The sequence below is a fragment of the Macaca fascicularis genome, chromosome 19, assembly GCF_037993035.2.
Source record: "Macaca fascicularis isolate 582-1 chromosome 19, T2T-MFA8v1.1".
NCBI lineage: Eukaryota > Metazoa > Chordata > Mammalia > Primates > Cercopithecidae > Macaca > Macaca fascicularis.
The window spans coordinates 17,601,161-17,627,371 of NC_088393.1; the positions used below are offsets into that span (position 1 = coordinate 17,601,161).

The window sequence follows — 26,211 nt, forward strand, 5'->3', positions numbered from 1 at the left end:
TCACTTTGCGTTAATTGGGATCACCTTCATTGCAAGTGACGGAAAACTTAGCCACTGAGCAAAGGTGAGTGGCTGCTTTCTTGTGGATGAAAAAGCCCCTGGGACGCAGAGGTTGCAGCGAGTTGAGATCGCACCACTGTACTCCAGCCTGGTGACAGAGCGAGAGCTTTTCTCAAATAAAAATGAAAAGTTCAAAAATAAAAAAGATGAAAAAGCCAAGACAACAGCTTCAGGTTTGGCTATATCCAGGTGCCAGGACAACATTGCCATTGGGGAGGGTACTACATGGTTGCCAGTCAGTGTGCCCCGCTTACCCCCCAATAAATCGAAAGGTATATGATGGCTCCAACCACTCCCCAGACCCCAACCCAGGTCAAGGCAGAGTTCTCTCAGCACCTAGATATGACTGGACTTCCCTGGGGGGTTACATGACCTACAATTAAGAGCTAGTCATGTTCCAGAGTTGTATGGTGTTCTGATCAGCCAGGCCTGGATCATACGTCCCTAAGGGGGAGGTTTAACAGCTCCATCAGCAGTAGTGAGGCCATGATAGGAGGGTTGCTTGAGGCCAGGAGTTCAAGACCACCCTGGACAACATAGCAACATTTCCTGTTTCTACAGGAAATGCAAAAATTAGCCAGGCTTGGTAACTCACGCCTGTGATTCCCAGCTACTTGGGAGGCTGAAGTGGGAGGATCACTTGAGCCTAGGAGGTCAAGGCTGCAGTGAGCTGTCATCGCACCACTGCACTCCAGCCTGGGCAACAGAGCAAGACCCTATCTCAAAAGTAAACACAAATAGCTTTATTGAGTGACTGCTTTTCCCTATGAACATTTTTCGGGAACCTATTGTGTGTGTGTCAGACCCTTGTGCCCAAGCCCCTGTTCAATCCCCGCATCAACTTCGTTAGGATTCTCATATTTTGCAGATGGGACACCTAAGACTCAGAGGTCCAGCCCTCCAAAATACTGAAGTCCTAGTTGCGCTGGATTGAAAATGGGCAACACAGAACGAGGGCTGGAAATTTTTAAAAAGATTGTTTTTAAAGACAGGGTCTTGGCCAGGTGTGGTGGCTCATGGCTGTAATCTCAGCACTTTGGGAGACCGAGGCGGGCGGATCACAAAGTCAGGAATTCAAGACCAGCCTGACCAACATGGTGAAACCCTGTCTTTACTAAAAATACAAAAATTAGCCAGGCATGATGGTGCATGCCTGTAATCACAGCTACTGGGGAGGCTGAGGCAGGAGAATCGCTTGAACCCGGGAGGAGGAGGTTGCAGTGAGCTGAGATCACACCACTGCACTCCAGCCTGGGCAACAAGAGCAAAACTCCGTCTCAAAAAAAAAATAATAATAATAAATAGGCCGGGCGCGGTGGCTCACGCCTGTAATCCCAGGGCTTTGGGAGGCCGAGGCAGGCGGATCACAAGGTCAGGAGATCGAGACCATCCTGGCTAACACGGTGAAACCCCGTCTCTACTAAAAATACAAAAAATTAGCCGGGCGCGGTTGTGGGCGCCTGTAGTCCCAGCTACTCGGGAGGCTGAGGCAGGAGAATGGCGTGAACCCGGGAGGCGGAGCTTGCAGTGAGCCGAGATCGCGCCACTGCACTCCAGCCTGGGCGACAGAGCGAGACTCCGTCTCAAAAAAAAAAAATAAATAAAAAATAATAATAATAATAATAAATAAATAATAAAGACAAGGTCTCTGCCTGTGATCCCAGCAGTTTGGGAGGCTGAGGCAGGCAGATCACCTGAGGTCAGGAGCTCGAGGCCAGCCTGGACAACATGGTGAAACCCCATCTCTACTGAAAATACAAAAATAAGCCGAGCGTGGTGGCACATGCCTGTAATCCCAGCTACTCAGGAGGCTGAGGCAGGAGAATAACTTGAACCCGGGAGGCAAATATTGCAGTGAGCCCAGATTGCGCCACTGCACTCCAGCCTGGGCAACCGAGTAAGATCTGTTTCAAAAACAACAACAACAACAACAACAAAAAACAAACAGACATGGCCTCACTCTGTTGCCGAGGCTGGTCTCAAACTCCTGCACTCACAAAAAGAAAGGAAAAATAACAACAAACTAGTAGCCTCAAGCGATCCTCCCGCCTCAGCCTCCCAAAGCACTATGATTAAAGGCCTGAGCCGGGCCCTCGGCCTGGGGGTTGGAAATTGAAGCCTCTATTTTATGTATGTATGTATGTATGTATGTATTCATTTACTTGTTTATTTTCTGAGACAGAGTTTTGCTCTGTTGCCCAGGCTGGAGTGCAGTGGTGTGATCATGGCTCACTGCATCCTCGAACTTCCGGGCTTAGGAGATTCTACCAACTTAGCCTCCCAAGTAGCTGGGACCACAGGCGCAAGCCACCACGCCCGGCTAGTTTTTTGTATTTTTTGTAGGGACAGGATTTATCCAAGTTGCCCAGGCTGATCTCGAACTCCAGAGCTCAAGCAACCCTCCTGCCTGGGCCTCCCGAAGTGCTGGGATTACAGGTGTGAGCCACCGTGCCTGGCCTAAGCCTCTCATAAGGCCGTGCGCCCTCTCAGAGGCCACCCTTGCAGAAGATTCCCTGAGACTTAAAGACCTGGGGCACCCCGGACTTTCCTAATCGTAGCTCCACCCACTCGAGGCGGGTGCCTCTGCGTTTCCCGTTTTTAAATGAGATAGTGGCACACCCGGTGGCATCCTCCCGCCCGGGCTCTTATCGGCGGTCCCAGCCCTGCTTGAGCGCCTCCGGGTGTCACGGGCCTCTGCGAACACCAAAGCTCTCGAACCCCGATGTGGACCCCGGTGCGACGCGGGGCAGCCTGGCTGGGAACCCTGCTCAGCCCCGGAGAGGGTCCCCATGAGCCGAGGGGCGGAGCGGCGCATGCCCACAAGTCAGCCGCGGGAAGTAGGAAATCGACCCGACAGGCGGTGCGCTTCGGACCCCACCAGGGCATGTGCTCCGAGGCCCTCCTGGCTCGCAGGTTGCGGGCGGCGCTGCGGGAGGAGGAGCCGTGGTGAGGGCGGGGCCGGGGGCGGGCCAGGAGTGGGGGTCTTTGACCCGAGTCCACTCTGACCCCGGTGTTTGCAGGGCGGTAGAGGAGCTGCTGCGCTGCGGCGCGGACCCTAATTTGGTGCTGGAGGATGGCGCAGCTGCTGTGCACTTGGCTGCCGGAGCCCGGCACCCGCGCGGCCTGCGTTGCCTCGGGGCCCTACTGCGCCAAGGCGGGGACCCCAACGCTCGGTAAGGTAGAGCCTGGGTCCGGGGCGGGGTCTCCCCAAGCCGAAGTCTGGGAATCCGGGAAGGGGCGCCCCACCATCCCGGGCCAGGGCCTCGGAGCCCGAGGGTGGGGTTTGGGGGAGTCTTGGGGAGGGAACTTGGCGGTCTAAGGGCAGGGGCTAGGGCTCGAGGGAGGCGCTGGGGCCCCAGACCGAGGGCGGGGAATGGGGCTGCGCTAGGACCAAGGGTTTGGATCTTGTGGTGGAGCCTCCAGGGTCAGACGGGAGAGGTTTGGGTCCTGGCCTGAGGTCATAGCATCTAGGTTCCAAGGGCAGTGTCCCAGGGTGGACAGTGGAGATCAGGGGGCCGAGAACAAAGGCTCCCGGTCCCCAGAGCGGAGATCGGGGTTCCTGCCGGGAGGCTGAGTCCGCAATGACCCCTCTTGCGCTGCCGCCCCAGATCTGTCGAGGCATTGACGCCGCTGCATGTGGCCGCTGCCTGGGGCTGCCGCCGCGGCCTGGAGCTGCTGCTGAGCCAAGGAGCAAACCCGGCGCTGCGCGACCAGGTTGGGAGGCACTGCGCGGGCAAAGAAAGGCTGGGCGAGCCCAGAGGGAGGGAGGGAGGGAAAGAAGGTAAGAGGGCCTCGAGCGCCCCCTGCTGACCGCGCCCCTGTAGGACGGACTCCGGCCGCTGGACCTGGCCCTGCAGCAGGGGCACCTGGAGTGTGCGCGAGTCCTGCAAGATCTCGACACGCGGACCAGGACCCGGACCCGGATCGGGGCAGAGACCCAGGAGCCCGAGGCTGCACCTGGCAGTGAGTAGGGCCTGCAGGGCTGCTGGGGCTTGACTTCTGGACCAGTCCCTGGCATCCACTGTCTCCCCCACCCCGCCTATTGGTTCTGTCTTACATCCACTCTCTGTGGCAGCTTTTTCGGCCTCAGACATTCCTATCTCCTTTTTATGTCTGATCTTATTCCCATCGCTGTCTCATCCCTCCTCCTCTCCTCTCTGACCCCCACTCTCACCTGCAGCTCCAGGCCTCGCTGGATCTCCTGATGAGATGCTGGACTCCATAGCACTCCAAACGCAGCCATGCAGAGGTGACAACAGGGACATGGGCTTGGAGGCTGACCCAGGACCCCCCAGCCTCCCTGTTCCCCTTGAAATTGTGGACAAAGATGGGAGCTCAGCGTCCCCTCCAGGGCCCTGGGATTACAGCTCAGATGCCTCTTTCATCACAGCAGTTGAGGTCTCTGGAGCTGAGGACCCAGCCTTGGACACTCCCCCCTGGGCTGGGTCATTGCCACCGACCAGGCAGGCACTTCTGCATGTTGTCCATGCCACCCAGAGGGTACCTAGGTCTCAGGGCACGGAGGCAGAACTGAATGCCCGTCTGCAGGCCCTGACTCTGACCCCACCAAATGCTGCTGGCTTCCAGTCCTCCCCTTCCTCCATGCCTCTCCTAGACAGGAGTCCAGCTCACAGCCCCCCACAGACACCACCCCCTGGAGCTTCTGACTGCCACGGCCTGTGGGAGCACCAGACATCCATTGATAGTGAGATGGCCACGCTCTGGCTGACAGAGGATGAGGCAAGCTCTACAGGTGGCAGGGACCCTGTCGGCTGTTGCCAGCACCCGCCAGTCTCCATTGTGTCTGACTTGGAGTTGCTGCAGGGGCTCCGAGCGCTTGGTGAGAATCCTGGCCCTGTCACACCCTTCACCCGGCGATTCTACCTCCAGCGGCTGAAAGAAGCCCAGATTGCCCCTGGTTAGTCTCCCCAGGGCACGTGGAATCCAGGGAGCCTCCAGGAATCTCCCAGAGAACCCCAGCTCTCTGCCCCACTTCCCTCCCCATCTCAGAATCATCCCTTCCTCCATCTCCCTTGACTTCCAGGCCCAGAGTTTTCAGGGCACAGCCTAGAACTGGCTGCAGCCCTGCGGACAGGCTGTATTCCAGATGTCCAGGCAGATGAAGACACGCTGGCCCAGCAGTTTGAGCAGCCAGATCCCGCCAGGAGGTGGCGGGAGGGGGTCGTGAAGTCTAGCTTCACATATTTGCTGCTGGACCCCAGGTACTTAGGGCAGGAAAGCCCCAGAAATGGAAGCTAGAAAATTTGGGGATTGGTTTTTATTCGCTGTGTACCCTTAAGAAAGGGACTGGCCCTCTCTAATCATCAGCTTCTTCTTCTTTTTCTTTTTTAAGACGGAGTTTCATTCTTGTTGCCAAGGCTGGAGTACAATGGTGCCGTCTCAGCTCACTGCAACCTCCACCTTTTGGGTTCAAACAATCCTCTTGTCTCAGCCTCTCAAGTAGCTGGGATTACAGGCACCCGCCACCACACCCGGCTGATATTTGTATTTTTGGTAGAGACGAGGTTTAAACATGTTGGCCAGGCTGGTCTTGAACTCCTGATCTTAGGTGATCCGCCCACCCTGGCCTCCTAAAATGCTGGAATTACAGGTGTGAGCCACCACACCAGCCTCTTTTTTTTCCTTTTTTTTTTTTTTTGAGGCAGAGTCTCACACTTTCACCCAGGCTGGAATGTAGTAGTGCAATCTTGGCTCACTGCAACCTCTGCCTCCTGGGTTCAAGCGATTCTTGTACCTCAGCCTCCCAAGTAGTTGGGATTACAGGCATGTGCCACCATGCCTAGCTAATTTTTTTTTGTAATTTTAGTAGATATGGGGTTTCACCATGTTGGCCAGGCTGTTCTCAAACTCCCGGCCTCAAGTGATCCTCCCGCCTTGGCCTCCCAAAGTGTTGGGATTACAGGCGTGAGCCCCAGCCGGCCATGGTGGCTCACGCCTGTAATACCAGCACTTTGGGAGGCTGAGGTGGGCAGATCACGTGAGGTCAGGAGTTAAGAGATGAGTGTGATCAACATGGAGAAACCCCATTTCCACTAAAAATACAAGATCAGCCAGGCGTGTTGGCACATGCCTGTAATCCCAGCTATTCGGGAGGCTGAGGCAAGAGAATCGCTTGAACCTGGGAGGTGGAGGTTGCAGTGAACTGAGATCATGCCATTGGACTCCAGCCGGGAGAACAAGAGTGAAACTCTGTCTAAAAAAAAAAAAAAAAAAAAAAGCAAGCTGCTGAATGTCTTTGGGGAGCCACTGCCTTTCTCTGATCCTGTAATCAGGAGTCACTAGACATGTGACTTTAAGGACTGCCTCTGGGGACCACTCTATCCACTTTTCCCTGTCTGGGCTGCCCCCTTCATCCAGGGAGACTCAGGACTTGCCAGCCCGAGCCTTCTCACTGACCCCAGCTGAGCGCCTTCAGACTTTCGTCCGTGCCATCTTCTACGTGGGCAAAGGGACGAGGGCCCGGCCATATGTCCACCTCTGGGAAGCCCTTGGTCACCATGGGCGGTCAAGAAAACAGGTGTGAGGACAGGGATCAGGGTTCAGTAAGGGCAGTCAGGCCATGGGCAGGGGAGGGGATTGGGGGTGCTCACTCTGGACTCTGCCCTAACCCCCCCAGGCCTGCCCCAAAGTGCGTCAGATCTTGGACATCTGGGCCAGCGGTTGTGGCGTTGTGTCCCTACATTGCTTCCAGCATGTGGTCGCTGTGGAGGCTTATACACGGGAGGCGTGTATTGTGGAAGCCCTAGGTGGGTGCCTGGTACATAGAATGGGGGTCATATGAAAAGCTTTCTAGTTCCCTCATTTTTTTTCCTTCTGAGGGGTGTTCATTTGTTGACTGAGCAATCATTGAGCACCAACTTTGAAGCTGAACATGCATGTATTTTGCTCCACTGGTTTATCCCCACTCAAGGGCAATACACATTGCGTTTGCTGTCATATACTTTTGTGTGTGTGTGTGAGACTCTGTCGCCCAGGCTGGAGTGTGGTGGCATGATCCCAACTCACTGCAGTCTCTGCCTCCCAGGTTCAAGCGATTCTTGTGCCTCAGCCTCCCGAGTAGCTGGGATTACAGGCACATATCACCATATCATGCCAAGCTAAGTTCTGTATTTTTAGTAGAGATGGAGTTTCACCGTGTTGGCCAGGCTGGTCTCGAACTCCTGGCCTCATGTGATCTACCCAAAGTGTTGGGATTACAGGCGTGAACCACCATACCCAGCCGCCTGCTGTCACACACTTCTGGATGAGGAGGTGTCCCCCTGGCTGCCCCGTGACCTCATATCCAATTTCTCCAGGGATCCAGATGCTCACCAACCAGAAACAAGGGCACTGCTATGGAGTGGTGGCAGGCTGGCCACCTGCTCGTCGCCGGCGCTTGGGGGTGCACCTGCTGCACCGCGCCCTCCTCGTCTTCCTGGCTGAAGGCGAGCGACAGCTTCGTCCCCAGGACATTCAGGCCCGGGGCTGAGTGCTGGGGAGTTGGCCATCCAGCCTGGGAAGAAATGTTTGAACGTTCCAGCTGCCCTGTGCTGACAGCAGCCCCCATCTCTGGTTTCAGAAGGGGTGTGTGTGTGTGTGTGTGTGTGTGTGTGTGTGTGTGTGTGTGTGTAGGGAACACCAGGGCAGATCTCCCCCAGTCTGAGAGAGGACTTTGTTACAGATGGTACTGCTGGAGGGGTAGTAAGTAGTGAGCTCCCCGTCGTGGGAGGAGGACAAGTAGGGAAGCAGAAGGTGCTTTGGAACAGCCCGGTGCTTCTGTCAGAGGCGTTTGAACCTGGGCAACTCCACCTTGAATAGGAGCTGGGTAAAATGAGGTTGAAACCTACTGGGCTGCATTCCCAGACGGTTAAAGCATTCTAAGTCACAGGATGAGGTAGGAGGTCAGCACAAGATAATGGGTCATAAAGACCTTGCTGATAAAACAGGTTGCAGTAAAGAAGCCGGTCAAAACCCACCAATACCAAGATGGCGACAAGAGTGACCTCTGGTCGTCCTCATTGCTACACTCCCACCAGCGTCATGACAGTTTACAAATGCCATGGCTGGCCAGGCGCGGTGGCTTATGCCTGTAATCCTAGCACTTTGGGTGGCCAAGGTGGGCAGATCACCTGAGGTCAGGAGTTCAAGACCAGCCTGGCCAACATGGTGAAACCCTGTCTCTACTAAAAATACAAAAATTAGCTGGGCATGGTGGCACGTGCCTGTAATCCCAGCTACTAGGTGGGCTAAGGCAGGAGGATCACTTGAACCTGGGAGGCGGAGGTTGCAGTGAGCTGAGATTGTGCCACTTTACTCCAACCTGGGCAACAGAGCGAGAGTCCGTCTCAAAGAAGCAAACAAAAAAACAAATGCCGCATCAACATCAGGATGTTACCCTTTAGATCCTATATGGTCTAAAAAGGGGAGGCGGCCGGGCGCGGTGGCTCAAGCCTGTAATCCCAGTACTTTGGGAGGCCGAGACGGGTGGATCACGAAGTCAGGAGATCGAGACCATCCTGGCTAACATGGTGAAACCCCGTCTCTACTAAAAATACAAAAAACTAGCCGGGCGTGGTGGCGGGCGCCTGTAGTCCCAGCTACTTGGAGGCTGAGGCAGGAGAATGGCGTAAACCCGGGAGGCGGAGCTTGCAGTGAGCCGAGATCGCGCCACTGCACTCCAGCCTGGGTGACACAGCGAGACTCCGTCTCAAAAAAAAAATAATAATAAAAAAATAAAATAAAATAAAAAGGGGAGGCATTAATAATCCACCCCTTGTTTAGCGTATCATCAAGAAATAACTATAAAAATGGGCAACCAGCAGCCCTGCCCTGTCTATGGAATAGCCATTCTTTTTTTTTTTTTTTGAGACGGAGTCTCGCTCTGTCACCCAGGCTGGAGTGCAGTGGCCGGATCTCAGCTCACTGCAAGCTCCACCTCCCGGGTTTACGCCATTCTCCTGCCTCAGCCTCCCGAGTAACTGGACTACAGGTACCCACCACCTCGCCCGGCTAGTTTTTTGTATTTTTTAGTAGAGACGGGGTTTCACTGGGTTAGCCAGGATGGTCTCGATCTCCTGACCTCGTGATCCGTCCGTCTCGGCCTCCCAAAGTGCTGGGATTACAGGCTTGAGCCACCATGCCCGGCCGGAGTAGCCATTCTTTTATTCCTTTCGTTTCTTAATAAATTTGCTTTCACTATACTCTATGAATTCGCCCTGGATTCTTTCTAGTGTGAGATTGGAGAACCCTCTCTTGGGGTCTGGATCAGGACCCCTTTCTGGTAACACTTTGGCAGCTTGTTCCTGTCAAAATGGATAGAGCCTGCTCTTACCTCCCAGACATGGGACACCCACATGGCGGGATGGACTGGCAAATCTTCAGCTGCACTCAGGGTATCTACCCAGCTCAAGAGCCAAGGTCACTGCTACCCAGCCGTGAGACCTCGGACCAGTATTTTACCTCTCTGAGCCTGGGTTTCCTCGGTTGTACAGTGGGGGCAGTAAAGAGGTCCTACTCCAGGGGATCATTGTAAGGACGAAAGGTGGTCATGTCAGGGTTGGGCGTCACGCCTGTAATCCCGGTACTTTGGGAGGCTGAGGCGGGAGGATAGCATGAGCCCAGGAGTTTGAGATCAGCCTGGGCAACATAGCAAGACTCTATCTCTACAAAAAGTAAAAACATTAGGCGGATGTGGTGGGTGGGCCTGTGGTCCCAGTTGCTTGGGAGCCTGAGGTGGGAAGATTGCTTGAGCCTGGGAGTTGGAGGCTGCAAGGAGCTACGATCACAGCACTGTACTCCAGCCTGGGTGATATCAAGATCCTGCCTCTTAAAAAAACTATAAAAATTTAAAAATAAGGTCACGTGAGCAAAGTGTGCGGCTCAGAGCCCAAAGTGTCTAGCAGTGCAGCCCAGGCGAAAACTTTTTGGAGGAAGGGGAGGTGTGGGGGCCCTCAAGAGGCTGCCTGTGTGATGAGGCGTGAGCAGGGCCAGGACCCTCTTCAGGATCACTGTGCAACCCCAGCCTCCCTTGTTGTTTCTGGGAACCTGTTTATTCCACTATAAAATGGGATTATTGGCCGGGCTCGGTGGCTCATGCCTGTAATCCCAGCACTTTGAGAGGCTGAGGCAGGCAGATCACCTGAGGTCAGGAGTTCGAGGCCAGCCTGACCAACATGGAGAAACCCCGTCTTTACTAAAAATACAAAAATTAACCAGGCGTGGTGGCACATGCCTGTAATCCCAGCTACTTGGGAGGCTGAGGCAGGAGAATCGCTTGAACCCGGGAGGCAGTGGTTGTGGTGAGCTGAGATCGGGCCATTGCACTCCAGCCTGGGCAACGAGCAAAACTGTGTCTCAAAAAAAAAGGGGGGAGATTATTAATAATAACCCTGCAGGGCGTGGTGGCTCATGCCTGTAATCCCAGCACTTTGGGAGGCTGAAGCAGGTGGATCACCTGAGATCAGGAGTTCAAGAGCAGCCTGATCAACATGGTGAAACCCTGTCTCTACTAAATACAAAACATGAGCTGGGTGTGGTGGTGAGCGCCTGTGATTCCAGTTACTTGGGAGGCTGAGGCAGGAGAATCACTTGAACCTGGGAGGCGAAGGTTGCAATAAACCGAGATTGCGCCACTGCACCCCAGCCTGGTGAAAGAGTGAGACGCCCTCTCAAATACTTCTACTAGTACTACTACTACCACTACCACCACCACTACCACCACTACTGCTACTGTAATAACCCGACTTCCAGCGATGCTACGAGACTTCAGACCATTCATGTGCAAAGATCTTCGACCAAGTCGCCATCCTGGTGAGACATCAGCGGTCTGGTTTCGGGCGGGCGGGCGGGCGGGACCAGGGCATTTAAGCTTCTGGAAGTCGCTTCTGCAAAGGGCCCAGTGGATTTAGGGACTTGGAGAGATCCGCCGCCTCATTGGCTTCAGGACCTGCCGGTCATCACGGCAGTTTAGCCAACCAGGTCCCGCAGGGGGCGGACTGTGACCTGGGCCGAGTTTCCGCCGCCTCGCCACTGCTGAGCCCCTGACTGCTCCTGGGGGAATGGCTGGTATTGTGATTAGGAGTCCAGTTTCTGGAGTGGGTTTGGGCTCGACCACTTGTAATTCAGCCGAAGAAACCGTTCTCTGAGCTTCACTTTCCTCAAGTGTAAAACAGGGGCCAGGCACCCTGGCTCACGCCTGTATTCCTATCACTTTGGGAGGCCGAGGCGGGTGGATCACCTGAGGTCAGGAGTTCAAGATCAGCCTGGCCAACACGGTGAAACCCTGTCTCTACTAAAAATACAAAGATTAGCCGGGCGTGGTGGCGGGCGTCTGTAATCTCAGCTACTCAGGAGGCTGAGGCAAGAGAATCGCTTGAACCCAGGAGACTGAGGCTTCAGTGAACCAAGATTGTGCCACTGCACTCAAGCTTGGGCAACAGAGCAAGACTCTGTCTCAAAAAAAAAAAAAAAGTGTGAAACGGGGATGCCTCTCAGGTGCCAAATCTAATAATAAAGCCACAGGAGTTATGACACTGTGCCATCGCCCCAGAATACACAAACAGAACATTGGTAAAGAATCTAGAGCCCCCAGAAGAGATGGGATTTGTCTAACACAGGGTTTTCCAATCTTGGCCCTAATGACATTTGGGGTTGGCTTATTCTTTGCTGTGGGGTCTGTCCCGTGCATTGCAGGGTGATGAACAGCGTCCCTGGCCTCCATCCACTAGAAGCCAGCAACACCCATGCACCCCCAAACATGGCGATTAAAAATGTCACCAGAAGTTGCCAATGGACACAATTGCCCCCCTGGTCTAGACTAAAGATGGAGCTCCCAAACCAGTGGGGAAAGGATAGAACGGAAGGAAAGATTTCCTCCCTCCTCCTGTAATACACAGGAACCACAGATAGGCCTAGATATACATGGATCAGAATAAAATGTAGGCGAGGTGCAGGGGCTCACGCCTGTAATCCCAGCACTTTGGGAGGCCAAGGCGGGTGGATCACGAGGTCAGGAGTTCAAGACCAGCCTGGCCAAGATGGTGAAACCCCGTCTCTACTAAAAATACAAAAAGTAGCTGGGAGCAGTGGCAAGCGTTTGTAATCCCAGCTAGTCCGGTGGCTGAGGCAGGAGAATCGCTTGAAGGGGGTGGGGGGCGGAGGTTGCAGGGAGCCGACATGGCGCCACTGTACTCCAGCCTGCACAACAGAGTAAGACTCCGTCTCAAAAAACAAACAAACAACAACAATAACAAAAAACAAAAAAACCAAAAAACTAAAACACAGATTTGGTGGTTTCAAAAGAAAAATCTTCTTGACAAAGGTGACCCTAAACCAAGCTGAAAGATATAACATGGGGATAGTAAAAGATCCTAACTTGCTGGGTGGGGTTGGATGAGTCGAATTCAATGAACCAGTGGGTGGCAGGCATTCAAAACACAGCCTGGAATACAGTGGGCACTCAATTATGGGAACTCTAATTCTATGCAGCACCTACCCCGATCTTTACCTAAACCTCGGTTGGATCTCTTCCGGCCAGGGAAGGGCTCCTCTCGTTTTTTTTTGAGACGGAGTCTCGCCTTGTTGCCCAGGCTGGAGTGCAGTGGCACGATATCAGCTCCTGCAACCTCCACCTCCTAGGTTCAAGCGATTCTCCGGCCTCAGGATCCCGGAGTAACTGGGACTACAGGCGCTCGCCACCATTCCTGGCTCGTCTTTGTATTTTTTATTTTTTGACGGAGTCTCGCTCTGTTGCCCAGGCTAGAGTGCAGTGGTGCGATCTCGGCTCACTGCAAGCTCTGCCTCTTGGATTCACGCCATTCTCCTGCCTCAACCTCCCGAGTAGTTGGGACTACAGGTGCCCGCCACCACGCCCGGCTAATCTTCTGTATTTTTAGTAGAGACGGGGTTTCACCGTGTGAGCCAGGATGGTCTCAAGCTCCTGACCTCGTGATCCCCCCGCCTCGGCCTCCTAAAGTGCTGGGATTACAGGCGTCAGCCACCGCGCCACCACGTCCGGCCGGGCTCACCTCTTGTTAAGTTGCCTCCTGCCCTGGGGAATACTGTCCAAGGAGGCCCAGCCTTCTGAGGTGTGAGAGGAAATTCAGGAAGCTAACGTGGATCCCAGACATTGTCGAAGTCGATCCTGAGCTCGAGGCATCAGCCTGAGCCCAGTCTGCAGATGGGAAAACTGAGGCTCCGGGCGGTGAACACCCTGCCCTGTGGTCACCCAGCACAGGTCTGGAGACTCCGATTGTCACTTCTGTTTATTGAGTTACAGGTTGAGATGTGCAGGTTCGGTGGCGCTAGCCCCCCCATCCCTCCCACCTTGGACAAAAATAGCTCCCAGCGCCGAAGAATGGGGGGTAGGGAGGGTCTCGGGCAACGGGATGGGGCCCCGAGGGTCCCCGTGGGGATCGTGGGTCCCAGGATCAAGCACGGCGGACACGGAAGACAGAGAGCGGGGTGGGGGGCCTGCCTCGACCGTGGCGTCGTGGGGAAAGTGGGGGAGAGCTTCTGTACAAGGTCATCTTCCGCGAGGGTCCCGGCTGCAACCCCGAAACGCCGATGGGCCCCGCGGGACCGAAGCAGAGAGCGGAGTGTCCGCTGGGCTCTCTCAGATGCCACGCCCCGCCCAGCCAGCCTGGGGACGTCTCCCTGACCTGGCCCCGCCCACCGGAGCGAACGGCCCGCCCAGGTGGTCTGCGCTGCAGACCCGGCGCAGGCTCCCGCCTCCTCCTGCTGCGGCTGTGCTCACCAAGCGATGCCCCGCCGACCCGGCGTTTACTTCTTGTCTTCTGGAGGCGCCGGCAGTGGCTCGGGCAGAGCCTTGGGCGAGGGCTCGGGCTCCCAGAGCAGGAATTCGTGGAGCAGCGTGTTGACTGTCTCGGGGCATTCCAGCATCACCATGTGGCTGCCCTCGTCGATGAGCTTCAGGAATGCCAGGAGCAGGATCTGCAGAAGACGCGGGGCTCAGGGTAGGCGGGGGCAGGAGGGTGGAGCGAGAGGCCAGGCTTCCCTGGGACTCCGCCATCCACACTTGGCCCGCAGCATCCAAAAGTCCCTCCTCCCATCTACCCTGCATCTCTCCACTTCCACTCAAGGGGGAGCTAGAGGATGGCCTGTCGCCCTGCTGGAGCCGAACTAGGCATCCAGCATTCATCCAGAATTCAGGCATTTATCCAGAATTCAGGCATCCAGCATTTATTAAGTGTGTACAGCACGCCCGGAGAAGGATTTTCTTTTTTCTTTCTTTTTTTTTTTTTCTGGAGGCGGAGTCTTGCTCTGTCACCCAGGCTGGAGTGCAGTGGCGCAATCTCGGCTCACTCCAACATCTGCCTCCTGGGTTCAAGCGATTCTCCTGCCTCAGCCTCCCGAGTAGCTGGGATTACAGGCACGCGCCACCACACCCGGCTTATTTTTGTATTTTTAGTAGAGACGGGGTTTCACCATGTTGGCCAGGCTGGTCTCCAACTCCTGACCTGAGGTGATCTGCCCGCCTCGGTCTCCCAAAGTGCTGGGACTACAGGTGCGAGCCACCGCGCCTGACCCGGAGGAGGATCCAACATTAGGAGCTGGATCATTCTTTGCTGGTGGGGGTGGGAGGTAGCTGGTGTGGGGCTGCTATCCTGCGCATTTGTAGGGTGTTGAGCGGCATCCCTGGCCTCCATCCACCAGATGCCAGTAGTACCCCCTCCCCCTCAGTCATGACACCCAAAAATGTCTCCATGCATTTCCACGTGTCCTTTGGGGGCAGAATCTTCCTTAGTTAAGAACCACCAGTACAGAGCTATACTTTAATTTTTTTTTTTTTTCGAGAAATGAGGTCTTGCTCTGTCGCCCAGGCTGGAGCGCAGTGGTGCGAGTATGGCTCACTGCAGCCTTCAACTCCTGGGTTCAACCGATCTGCCCCACTCAGCCTCCCAAGTTGCAGCAATTATCTGCGTGAACCACCTCGCCAGGCTAGTATCCAAGGCTATTCTTTTTTTTTTGAGACGGAGTCTCGCTCTGTCGCCCAGGCTGGAGTGCGGTGGCGCGATCTCGGCTCACTGCAAGCTCCGCCTCCCGGGTTCACGCCATTCTCCTGCCTCAGCCTCCCTAGTAGCTGGAACTACAGGCGCCCGCCACTGCGCCCGGCCAATTTTTTGTATTTTTAGTAGAGATGGGGTTTCACCGTGGTCTCGATCTCCTGACCTCGTGATCCGCCCGCCTCGGCCTCCCAAAGTGCTGGGATTCCAGGCGTGAGCCACCGCGCCCGGCTAGTATCCAAGGCTATTCTAAGTACTAAGGATCCCCAGACCCTTTCTAATCTGAACTCGCTAATTAGAGTTTCTAATCTAAAGATCCCCTGGTGCCGGTCTCCTAGAACTATATAGTCACCGGTCTCTTATACAAATCCTCCGCTGTGAGGAGAGCCTTCTTACATGCGGTGGGGGAACGGTGCATAATTGCTAACACCTGTCCAGGGCAGCCCTGCTTTCTAGATTATACCTTTGATGCTAGACCTAATGCTCCTGTTTGCCTGGGGTCAGAACAAGATGCAGCATCTAGACACCATGTCCACCCGGCGACCACGCCCCCTCGGGAAGAAAGCACGCCCTCCAAACACTACCACGCCCCCCGCAGAGGCCACGCCCCTCCTGGGCTGCACCCTGGGGATTTGTAGCTGTGGCGCCCCGGGTGCCCTCCTCTACCTCAGCCATCCGCTGGTCTTCCTCTACGGGCACAAACTTATCGTGCATGCCGTGGACAAGCAGGACCGGCACGGTGAGCTCGGCGTGGTAGACCTCGTCGCCCTCTGGCCAGTACTGGCCGCTCATCATGGCCCGGAGCACGAAGGATGACACGTTGAAAGCGTTGCCCTCCTTTAACAGCTGCTTCTCCTTGGCTCCTTGGCGGGCGAAGCCGGCCCTGGTGGTGGTAGAGGCACCGCTAGAGCCTCTCATGCCAGCCCGCCTGCCGCGGGGTGCCCCCGATGCCAGCCCTCCTCCCAGCAGTACAGCCCCCCTCCCGTCCAACTCGAGCAGACGCCTGGGTTCGCCAGGGCCAGGATCACGGCCTTTGGGATGGGGGCACTCACTTGAGAAAGCTCCAGGCCAGGCAGGGTGACAAACAGTGCAGGACGCAGGTGGGCATGTTGAAGATTGAGCAGAAGCTGGGCTCCAGCGCCGTAGGGCCCCCGCCATTGATCATGATGACCTTGTGCACTAGGTCTGGGTACTCATGTGCCAGGAATGTGCAGAAAGAGACACTGCCCGGAATGGGTGGGGTGATGGGAGGATTGAAGGGAGGCGGTCAGCAGGATACAAGCAGTGACCATTTTGTTTTGTTTTGTTTTGTTTTTGTTTGAGACAGAGTTTTACTCTGTTGCCCAGGCTGGAGTGCAGTGGCTCGATCTTGGCTCACTGCAACCTCTGCCTCCTGGGTTCAAGCGATTCTCCTGCCTCAGTCTCCCGAGTAGCTGGGATTGCAGCCGCACACCACCACACCCAGATAATTTTTGTATTTTTAGTAGAGATGGGGTTTCACCATGTTGGTCCGGCTGGACTTGAATTCCTGACCTTAGGTGATCCAGCCGCCTTGGCCTCCCAAAGTGCTGGGATTACAGACAGGAGCCACTGCGCCTGGCCTGGTTTGTTTTTGTTTTTGTTTTTGAGACGGAGTCTCAATCTGTTGCCCAGGTTGGAGTACAGTGATGCAATCTCAGCTCACTACAACCTCTGGCTCCCAGGTTCAACTGATTCTCCTTCCTCAGCCTCCTGAGTAGCTGGGAGTACAGGCGTTCACCACCACACCTGGCTAATTTTTGTATTTTTTAGTAGACACAGGGTTTCAGCATGTTGCTCAGGCTGGTCGAGAACTCCTGACCTCAAGTGATCTGCCCACCTTGGCTTCCCAAAGTGCTGAGATTACAGGCGTGAGGCACTGAGACTGGCCTGTTCTGTTTTTAAGACAAAGTTTTGCTGTCACCTAGGCTGGAGTGGTGCAGTGGCATAATCATAGCTCCCTGCAGCCTTGATTTCCTGGGCTCAAGTGATCCTCCCACCTCAGCCTTCTGAGCAGTTGGGACTACAGGCATGTGCCACCATGCTCGCCTAATTTTTAAAAATTTTTATGGCCAGGCGCGGTGGCTCACGTATGTAATCCCAGCACTTTGGGAGGCCGAGGCGGGCGGATCACGAGGTCAGGAGATTGAGACCATCCTGGCTAACATGGTAAAACCCCGTCCCTGCTAAAAATACAAAAAATTAGCTGCGCATGGTGGCGGGCGCCTGTAGTCCCAGCTACTCGGGAGGCTGAGGCAGGAGAATGGCGAGTACCTGGGAGGCTGAGCTTGCAGTGAGCCGAGATCGTGCCACTGCACTCCAGCCTGGGCGACGAGCAAGATTTCAGCTCAAAAAAAAAAAAAAAATTTTATAAAGACAGGATCTCCTTATGTTGGCTAAGCTTATGTTGGCTAAGCTGGTCTTGAACTCCTGGACTCAAGCGATCGATCCTCTGGCCTTAGCCTCCCAAAGTGCTGGGATTACAGGTGTGAGCTGTGACACCCGGCCTGGTGAGGGGGTTCGTGTCCTCCCCTTACCCAGAAGGTTCAAGAAGAACCTTGAAAGCCAAGATTCTTCCCCTGGGGTCCATGGACACCTGAAGGGGTGAGGGATGGGGGCGGCCTCTCAAATACCGTGAAAGTGTGAGATTGAGTGTTGAGGATGGAACTTATTTTGAAGAGAGAATCTGGATCCAGAAGCTTCACCAGACTTTTTATTTTAATTTTTAAAAATTTTTGTAGAGATGGGGGTCTCACTATGTTGCCCAGGCTGGTCTTGAACTCCTGGGCTCAAGTGATCCTTCCACCTTGGCCTTCCAAAGTGTTGAGATTATAGAGCCACTGTGCCTGGCTCTCATCAGATTCTGAAAGTCACCATGACCCGAAAGCAGTAAGAATTACCTATCAGCAAGTGTTAGGAAAGCAATCTGATTAAACAAATGCTTCTGGCTGCCCAGAGGAGGTCACGGTTTCCTACTATCCCTTCCTTTTTAGGATGTTCCACCACCTGCCTCTGGGCAAGACATATCTGTCTTCCTTATACAAGATGGAAGGGCATGGCCTGAGGAGCCCCCAAAGTTCAGTTCCTCATTCCTACTAAAGCAGGGGTCAGCAAACTATGTATGGCCTCTGGGCTAGTCATTTGCTTTTGTAAATACAGTTAACACTTTTGGAGATTTGAAAAATGTTTTCTAAATAAAGTTTTTGTTTTTTGTTTTTTTTCTTCTGAGACAGAGTCTCACTCTGTCACCCAGGCTGGAGCACAGTGGCATGATCTCGGCTCTCTGCAACCTCCACCTCCCGAGTTCAAGCGATTATCCTGCCTCAGCCTCCCAAGTAGCTGGGATCACAGGCGCCCGCCACTATGCCTGGCTAATTTTTGTATTTTTAGTAGAGACGGGATTTCACCATGTTAGTTAGGCTGGTCTCGAACTCCCGACCTCGGGCGATCTGCCCACCTTGGCCCCTCAAAGTGCTGGGATTAGAGGCGTGAGCCACCGTGCCTGGCCAAAAAATGTTTCCTAAATAAAATTTTATCAGAAGTTCCAAAAGTGACTGTATGACCTGCAAACCTAAAATATTCGCTATCTGACCCTTTAAGGAAATGTTTGCCAGCCCCTGCCGTAATGAAGAAAGGATACAGACAGGAGTCAGGCAGACGTGATTGTGTCAGGGACTTCCTGTATGTCTTTGGGCAGGTTGCTTCACCTCTCTGAGCTTCAGCCTCCACATTCCTGAAGTTGTAAATGTGCTGACCTCATAGCATTGTTATGGGGTCATGGGAACTATTATAGGTGGGTGTTTTTTGTTTTCTTTTTCTGGAGACAGAGTCTTGCCCTGTTGTCCAGGCTGGAGTGCAATGGTGCAATCTCGGCTCACTGCAACCTCCGCCTCATGGGTTCGAATGATTATCCTGCCTCAGCCTCCTGAGTAGCTGGGATTACAGGTGCCTGTCAGCACACCCAGCTAATTTTTGTATTTTTAGTAGAGACAGGGTTTCACCATTTTGGCCAGGCTGGTCTTGAACTCCTGACCTCGTGATCCGCCTGCCTCAGCCTCTGAAAGTGCTGGGATTACAGGTGTGAGCCACTGTGCCTGGCAGGTGGATGCTCATTTAATTAGAGGAATACTTTATCATAAGCATCAACTTTTGAGTATGTTATCATATAAACAAATATAAACAAATAAGAGCTGTTACCTCTCAGTCTGGATTCCTTTCTTTTAGATACTTATGTAACTTCCTTGTTTTCTTTTTTTACTTTTTAATTTTTTGTAGAGATAAGATCTTGCTTATGCTGCCCAGGTTGGTCTTCGGCAACTCCTCAGCTACAGCAGTCCTCCCACCTCAGCCTCCCAAAGTGTTGGGATTACAGGTGTAAGCCACCACACCTGGCCACTTATTTATTTTTCTTTTTTTCTCTTTTTTCTGTTTTTAAAATTTTTGAGACAGAGTCTCACTCTGTTGCCCAGGCTGGAGTTCAGTGGCACGTTCTTGGCTCACTGCAAGCTCCGCCTCCTGGGTTCATGCCATTCTCCTGCCTCAGCCTCCCGAGTAGCTGGGACTACAGGCGCCCACCATCATGCCTGGCTAATTTTTTGTATTTTTAGTAGAGACGGGGTTTCACCGTGTTAGCCAGGATGGTCTCGATCTCCTGACCTCGTGATCTGCCCTCCTCGGCCTCCCAAAGTGCTGGGATTACAGGTGTGAGCTACTGCACCCTGCCTCTTTTTCTTGTCTAATTGCATAGGCTAGAATCTCTAAAACAGTGGTGCTCAACCCACCTGGCTGTTCCAATCTTGCCTTTCTTCCTGGATAAGGGAAAGAATGAGGCCACTTGGTAGTGGTCAAGCCCTGGGGACCAAGCCTTCCATGGAAGGGTTATTGGTAAGTTTTAGGTTATATTACCTGCCCTTTAAGCAGGAGTGAATTTCAGTAACCTATGCCTTTGTAAATGCCTAGAATTTACAGGATTCCAATGAGCCCTTCCTGAATGCACAGGGATCTCCAGGGCAGCTGAGTTTTGAACTTAGTCTAAGGCAGTGGTTCTCAGCCAGGGGTAATTCTGCCCACCAGTGCACATTTGGCAACTTCTGAAGACATTTTTGACTGTCATGATCAACACTAGATTGTGTAGTTGCATCAACTGTGCAGAAGCCAGGGATACTACTAAACATCCTAAAGCCCCCCACAGGAAAAAAAAAAATAACCTGGCCAAAAATGTTAGTGCTGAGATTAAACAACACTGCTTTTTTTTTTTTTTTTTTTTTTTTTTTTTGCGGAGTCTCACCTTGTTGCTCAGGCTAGAGTGCAGTGGTGTGATCTCCGCTCACTGCAACCTCTGCCTCCTAGGTTCAAGTGATTCTCCTGCCTCAGACTCCCGAGTTGCTGGGATTACAGGCACACACCATCATGCCTGGCTAATTTTTTGTACCTTTAGTAGAGATGGGGTTTCACCATGTTGGCCAAGCTGGTGTTGAACTCCCGACCTCAAGTGATCTGTCTGCTTTGGCTTCCTAAAGTGCTACAATTACAGGCATGAGCCACTGCACCTGGCCTGAGCAACACTGCTTTAGAACAATGTGAAATAATATCAGTGATGATGGAAATCCCTGTCTGAACACATATGTTAATGGCAGCTTTCAGCCTGGTATAGTGGCTCATACCTATTATCCCACCATGTCGGGAGGCCAAGGAGGGAGGATGGCTTGAGCCCAGGAGTTCAAGACCAGCTTGGGCAACATTATGTAGAGACCCCCGCCATCTCTACATAATTTTTTTTAAACTTGAAAATTGGCTGGGCGCGGTGGCTCACGCCTGTAATCCCAGCACTTTGGGAGGCTGAGGAGGGAGGATCACGAGGTCGGGAGATCGAGACCATCCTGGCTAACATGATGAAACCCTGTCTCTACTAAAAATACAAAAAATTAGCCAGGTGTGGTGGCGGGTGCCTGTAGTCCCAGCTACTCAGGAGGCTGAGGCAGGACAATGTCATGAATCTGGGAGGTGGAGCTTGCAGTGAGCCAAGATCTCATCACTGCATTCCAGCCTGGGGGACCCAGCGAGACTCCATCTAAGAAAAAAGAAAAAATTAAGGCTGAGCACAATGACTCACACCTGTAATCCCAGCACTTTGGGAGGCTGAGGTGCGAAGACCACTTGAACCCAGGAGTTAAAGAACATCTTGGGTAATATAGTGAGACACTATCTCTATTTAAAAGAAAAAGTAAAACTTAAATAATAAAAAATGGGATTTTTTTTCAAGGGGAAAAATTAGGATTTTTGTTTGTTTGTTTTAAGAGATAGGGTTTTGCCATGTTGTCCAGGCTCATCTCCAGTGATCCATCTACAAGTGTGGACCACTGTGCCTGGCCCTTTTTTTTTTTTTTTTTTTTTTTTTTTTTTTTTTAAAGAGAGACAGGGTCTTGCCATGTTGCCCAGGCTGGAGTGCAGTGGTGTGATCACAGTTCACTGCAGCCTCAACCTCCCAGGCTCAAGCGATCTCCTGCCTCAGCCCCTTAAGTAGCTGGAACTATATGTGTGCACCTCCTCACCTAGCTAATTTTTGTACTTTTTGCAGAGCTAGGGTCTCCCTATGTTGCCCAGGCTGGTCTTGAACTCCTTGCCTCAAGATATCCTCCTGCCTTGGCCCCCCAAAGCACTGGGATTACAGGCATCAGCGGCATCTGGACTGAAAATTCAGTTTTTTGTTTTTTGTTTTTTTTGAGACTGAGTCTCACTCTGTCACCCAGGCTGGAGTACAGTGGAGCAATCTTGGCTCACTGCAACCTCCACCTCCCTGGTTCAAGCGATTATCCTGCCTCAGCCTCCCCAGTAACTGGGACTACAGGTGCGTGCCACCATGTCTGGCTAATTTCTGTATTTTTGGTAGAGACGGGGTTTCACCACCTTGGCCAGGCTGTTCTCGAACACCAGACCTCGGGTGATCCGTCCGCCTCGGCTTCCCAAAGTGCTGGGATTACAGGCGTGAGCCACAGGGCCCAGCCAAAAACTCAGTATTTTGTGACTGTCAGACCCTGCTGACCCCCATCCCTCACCCCCACCCCACGTGCCAGGGTTCACTTACCCGTAGGAATGGCCGATGAGCACGTTTCGCTTCTTGGCATAGCGCTTGAAGATCGCTCGCATGTCCTCAGCCAGCGCATAGAAGGTGTAGGCTGCGGCCACCTGGGGCGCAGAGCTGGCCCCGTGGCCCGCCAGGTCAGGAGCCACCACCTCATAGCCTAGGCGCACAAAGAAGTCCAGTTGCTCCTTCCAGATGGCCAGGGAACCGCCGACACCATGGATGAAAAACAGCACCACGTCGGCCTGGGCGCCTTTGCAGCTAGTGATGCGCTTCTCACAGTCAATATGGATGGTCCTCTTGGGGCGCCGGGCTCGCCGCCGCCGCCCGCCACTGCCACTGCCGCTGCCGCTGCCGCTGCCGGGGGCCGAGCGGCCATCGCTGCCCGCTGGATCGGCCAGCTCCACCTCCAGGGCGGCCGGCGGCTCCCCAGAGCCATTCTGCCCGTGCAGGAGGTCGGCTCGAGGGGCTCGGCCCAGGTTTTCCACCAGCAACCGCCCATTGCGGTACACGGTGATCCGGCGCTGACAGCGGACCAAGCCAGAAAGGTCCCCCTGGGCTGCATCCGAGGATGCGGATAATGGCGGAGGTGCGGCAGAGGCCGGGGCGGGTCCTGCATGCTTCACTCGCAGCACGCGTCCGGGCTTGACCTCTACAAAGGTGTAGCCATCGCTGGACTCGACGCTCTCCAATGGCCCCACGGCGTTGGGGGGCGTGCCCAGCAGGCAACAGAAGATACCGTCGGTCACCCCGGTCAGCATGGTGTGTCCTGTGAGTGGGGACAGCAGCCAGTTCAGGTGCTGTCTCAGTGAGAACCCTCTACCTTGAGCGTTAGCAGAACCCTTGTAGACTCCAGTTTGGGGAGCGCCAGAGCAAGTGAGCCATGGCACTGAGGGGTGTGTGTGTGTGTGTGTGTGTGTATGTGTGTGTGTGTGTGTCTGTGTGTGTGTTTGAGACCGTCTCACTTTGTCATCCAGGTTGGAGTGCAGTGGCAGTATCTCGGCTTACTGCAACCTCCCCCGCCTGGGTTCAAGCGATTCTCCTGCCTCAGCTTCCTCAGTAGCTGGGATTACAGGCAGGTGCCACCATGTCTAGCTAATTTTTGTATTTTCTGTAGAGATGGGGTTTCACCATGTTGGCCAGGCTGGTCTTGAATTCCTGACCTCAAATGTTCCGCCTGCCTCGGCCTCCCAAAGTGCTGGGATTACAGGTGTGAGCCATTCTGCCCTGAGATGTTTGGTCTGGGCAGTGCCTTTGTGGTAGTCAGACACCCTCCTGGGCCACCTAGTCTATCCTCAGAGAGAAAGAGGTGGCTATGGCTTACCCCATAGGGTGTCCACAGGGAAGGTGGTGGGGTCTGGTGGGGGATGTTCCTGGAGAAGGGGACATTCTGGCAAACATGGACCAGCCTGAAGACACCCCCTCCCCACAAGCTGGAGTTTATACCATTTATGGCCTCCTAAGTCATTCATTCAGGTATACACTAACTTACTCATTCAGGTATGCACTAACTCACTAACTCATCCAGGTATACACTCACTAACTCACATATCCCCATGGCCTCCTAAGGCATCTAAAATGTGCAAATCTTTGGTGAGCCCCCAGTGAGACTCCTGGCTCTGAATCTGACTCCTGAAAGATGAGGCCCTGGGAGAGGGGGTTGGGAACTGAGCCACAGAAAGCCTTGCTTAGCTCCTCTAGACCGGGGTGAGCCGGGGTCTGTTTCATAGAGGGCCAAGCTGAGACCCAGATACTCTGAGAGGAAGCTAGACTCTGAACTTCCTCCTTGGCACTCTGGATTCTGGGGATCTGCTACACAAGTCCTCGGAGGTGGAGAAGAGGATGGGAAAGGCAAGGCCCTGGCTGGGGGCCTCCAAGCCTCCATCCCACTCCTTGGGCCACCCCCGCCCCCGTGTCCATGGCAACCACAGGCGGTTACATAACCTAAGGGGGGATACCCGAGCAGTGCACCCCCATTGTCTAGGTGTCTAGGGCCTGGAGATGGGGCCAACTGCCTGCCTGCCCCCTACCCCAGGTTGGGCGCCGCTAAGGTAACGCACGCCCGAGACTGAGCCCGCAGTGGCCCCAGACATACTGGAGGAGAAGCAGACTGTGCCCCGCACCTCGAGTGGGGCCCTAATCCCGGATTGCAGAGGGCAACGCACAGGCGCCACCCCAGTCCCGCTTCCCCGCCCCTGGCCCCCGCCTTCCAGGTGTTCGTCATTCCTGCAGCGGGGTCGAGCCCACTGGGGCTCCGTGGCTTCCTAGGAGCCCAAACGCGGGGTTGGTGGACACCACTCCTCCGAAGTGGAGGCCCCGGGGCTTCGATCTCTCCTTTTGGGGCCCGCTCCCCGCTCACCTCATCGAGGGCCGCGGGGCCCGGGTCGGGGCGGAGGGGTCCCAGGCGGAGAAGCCAGCGTCCGCCTGCTGGCGCCGTTTACATGGTGGCGCGGGGTCAGGCCGGGTGCGTCTACGCGGGCGGGCACCGGCCCCCGGCGGTCAGCACGGGGGCATCCCGCGGCCGCGGAAAGAGCCGGCCCTTTAAGTTCCTCCCCCGAGTAGGCGGAGCCATGTGCCGACGGGCGGGCACTTCGGCCTATCGCAGCTGCGGATTGACCTGGCCTAGTTACAAGCCCAATCAGAGGCGGCAGTTCCGGAGTGGAGGCGGGCTCTGGGAGCAACAACCCCGCCCCTTTGGTGGTGCACCGAGGTTGCGGGAGGATGGGGCCTGGCTCAAGGCGGAGAAGGGGGTTGCAGTCTAAAGTCTGAGGGACGCCTGGGAGTGCGCGGCCGGGGCCCTCTCTCTGCAAATGGGTCTCCCAAGCCCCTGCCTCCCAGCCCCTGCCTCCGAATTGTCCTGTTCCTCTCCAAACGAGGCTCCCACACTCTTCTCTCCGTATCGACCTTTCCATTCTAGAAGCAGAGACTCCAAGATCTTTTTCCAGTCTCCAGTGGGGAAACGGAGGCTCATAAAGGGCACAAGAACATAAATCAAGCAAGGGGCAAAGCTGGGACTTGAACCCAAGGCTGTGTAATTCCAAGCCCTGGGAACCATTATTTGCTAACCTCCCTCACCCCACCCCCATCCCCTGTCCCCCTTTTTTTTTGGTAGGGACGAGGTCTCGCTATGTTGCCCAGACTAGTCTCGAACTCCGGGCATTAAGCAATCCTCTCGCCTACGGCTTCACCAAAGGGCTGAGATTACAGGCGTGAGCCATCGTGACGGGCTTCTCTAAAGCTTTCAAGGAAAGTCTTAGAGCTGTGGGTAATTAGAGAGTTTGAATTTCATAATCAGCCGATTTAACCTATGGCTGCCATGGTTCTGAGGAGGGCTGATAGCAAGAGGCAGGCATCCCAGCTCTGTGGTGCCGGCGGGGCCACGGTAGGCCCTCGGGAGAGCTCAGGTCTCAAATCCAGCCTCTGCCCTTTGCTGAGGTGTGACCTTGGGCAAGTTACTTCACGTTCCTGAGCCTCTGTTTATTTCTTTATGAAATTAATCCTCTCATAAGTTTACTATGCAGGTAAAGCACTCATCAGTGTCATGCATATAACAAGTGCTCCATATATTATGGGCGTTATTGTAGTGGTGATGTTTTGCTAAATGATGCTACAGGTAGGATGGGCTTCGGGGGACGAGGGGTTAAATGCTCCTTGCTGCTTGGCCACTCCCATCCCCTGGAATTTGCTGCCAGAGCTGGATTCCGTCCAGACACCTACTCTTGCCCACTAAGGGCACTTCTGGGAGACTATACAGTTTATTCATTTAGCAAGCACCTCTCTGTATCAACCCCAAGCTGGCACTTGTAGGGATACAGCCCCAGGCCCCTGGCCCTTGAGAAGCCCCTGAACTTGGGAGAGAGTCAAGGGAAGGCAGCTGGGCCAGAAGAATGGACAGCGGTTGAGAGAAGAGGACTCCAATTTTTTTTTTTTTTTTTTTTTTTTTTTTTTTTTTTTTGAGAAAGGATCTCACTCCGTTGCCCAGGCTGGAGTGCATTGGCGCTGTCATTGCTCACTACAGCCTGGAACTCC

General features: G+C 54.2%; 2 protein-coding genes across 13 annotated transcripts; one reads left to right on the forward strand and one right to left on the reverse strand.

The window, feature by feature from the left end:
* The first annotated feature begins 2,907 nt into the window (after positions 1–2,907).
* On the forward strand, positions 2,908–8,430 carry ANKLE1 (ankyrin repeat and LEM domain containing 1). 11 transcript variants are annotated; one of them, XM_015440876.4, is made up of 9 exons: positions 2,908–3,006; positions 3,081–3,233; positions 3,669–3,774; positions 3,885–4,023; positions 4,241–4,978; positions 5,105–5,282; positions 6,439–6,598; positions 6,698–6,827; positions 7,377–8,430. In XM_015440876.4, the coding sequence occupies exons 1-9, from the start codon at positions 2,945–2,947 to the stop codon at positions 7,547–7,549; spliced, it is 1,839 nt and encodes a 612-aa protein (XP_015296362.3). In that variant the 5' UTR covers positions 2,908–2,944; the 3' UTR covers positions 7,550–8,430. The 11 variants fall into 11 exon arrangements, 9 of the variants coding, with proteins under 9 accessions (XP_015296362.3, XP_015296364.3, XP_045236684.2 ...); XM_015440878.4 differs by having other exon boundaries at positions 4,241–4,900; XM_045380749.3 differs by having other exon boundaries at positions 2,908–3,003.
* A 4,874-nt stretch (positions 8,431–13,304) lies between these two features.
* ABHD8 (abhydrolase domain containing 8) lies at positions 13,305–24,699 on the reverse strand. 2 transcript variants are annotated; one of them, XM_045380756.3, is made up of 5 exons: positions 24,542–24,699; positions 22,186–22,951; positions 16,136–16,306; positions 15,750–15,966; positions 13,305–14,010 (listed from the first exon to the last, which is right to left on the reverse strand). In XM_045380756.3, exons 2-5 carry the CDS (start codon positions 22,941–22,943, stop codon positions 13,840–13,842), a joined length of 1,317 nt encoding a protein of 438 aa, XP_045236691.2. In that variant the 5' UTR covers positions 22,944–22,951; positions 24,542–24,699; the 3' UTR covers positions 13,305–13,839. The 2 variants fall into 2 exon arrangements, with proteins under 2 accessions (XP_045236691.2, XP_073882437.1); XM_074026336.1 differs by lacking the exons at positions 13,305–14,010; positions 15,750–15,966; positions 16,136–16,306 and adding an exon at positions 20,980–21,171.
* Between the last annotated feature and the right edge of the window lie 1,512 nt (positions 24,700–26,211).

Bases quoted from the DNA above. Each gene is read 5' to 3' on its own strand.
- ANKLE1 (XM_015440876.4), top strand. From the start codon at position 2,945: ATGTGCTCCGAGGCCCTCCTGGCTCGCAGGTTGCGGGCGGCGCTGCGG. The intron at 3,007-3,080 runs GTGAGGGCGGGG...CGGTGTTTGCAG, and splicing joins CTGCGGGAGGAGGAGCCGTG to GGCGGTAGAGGAGCTGCTGC. The intron at 6,828-7,376 runs GTGGGTGCCTGG...CAATTTCTCCAG, and splicing joins GTGTATTGTGGAAGCCCTAG to GGATCCAGATGCTCACCAAC.
- ABHD8 (XM_045380756.3), bottom strand. From the start codon at position 22,943: ATGCTGACCGGGGTGACCGACGGTATCTTCTGTTGCCTGCTGGGCACG. The intron at 16,307-22,185 runs GTAAGTGAACCC...CATTCCGGGCAG, and splicing joins CTCATCGGCCATTCCTACGG to TGTCTCTTTCTGCACATTCC. The intron at 14,011-15,749 runs GTAGAGGAGGGC...CGTCTTCTGCAG, and splicing joins AAGACCAGCGGATGGCTGAG to ATCCTGCTCCTGGCATTCCT.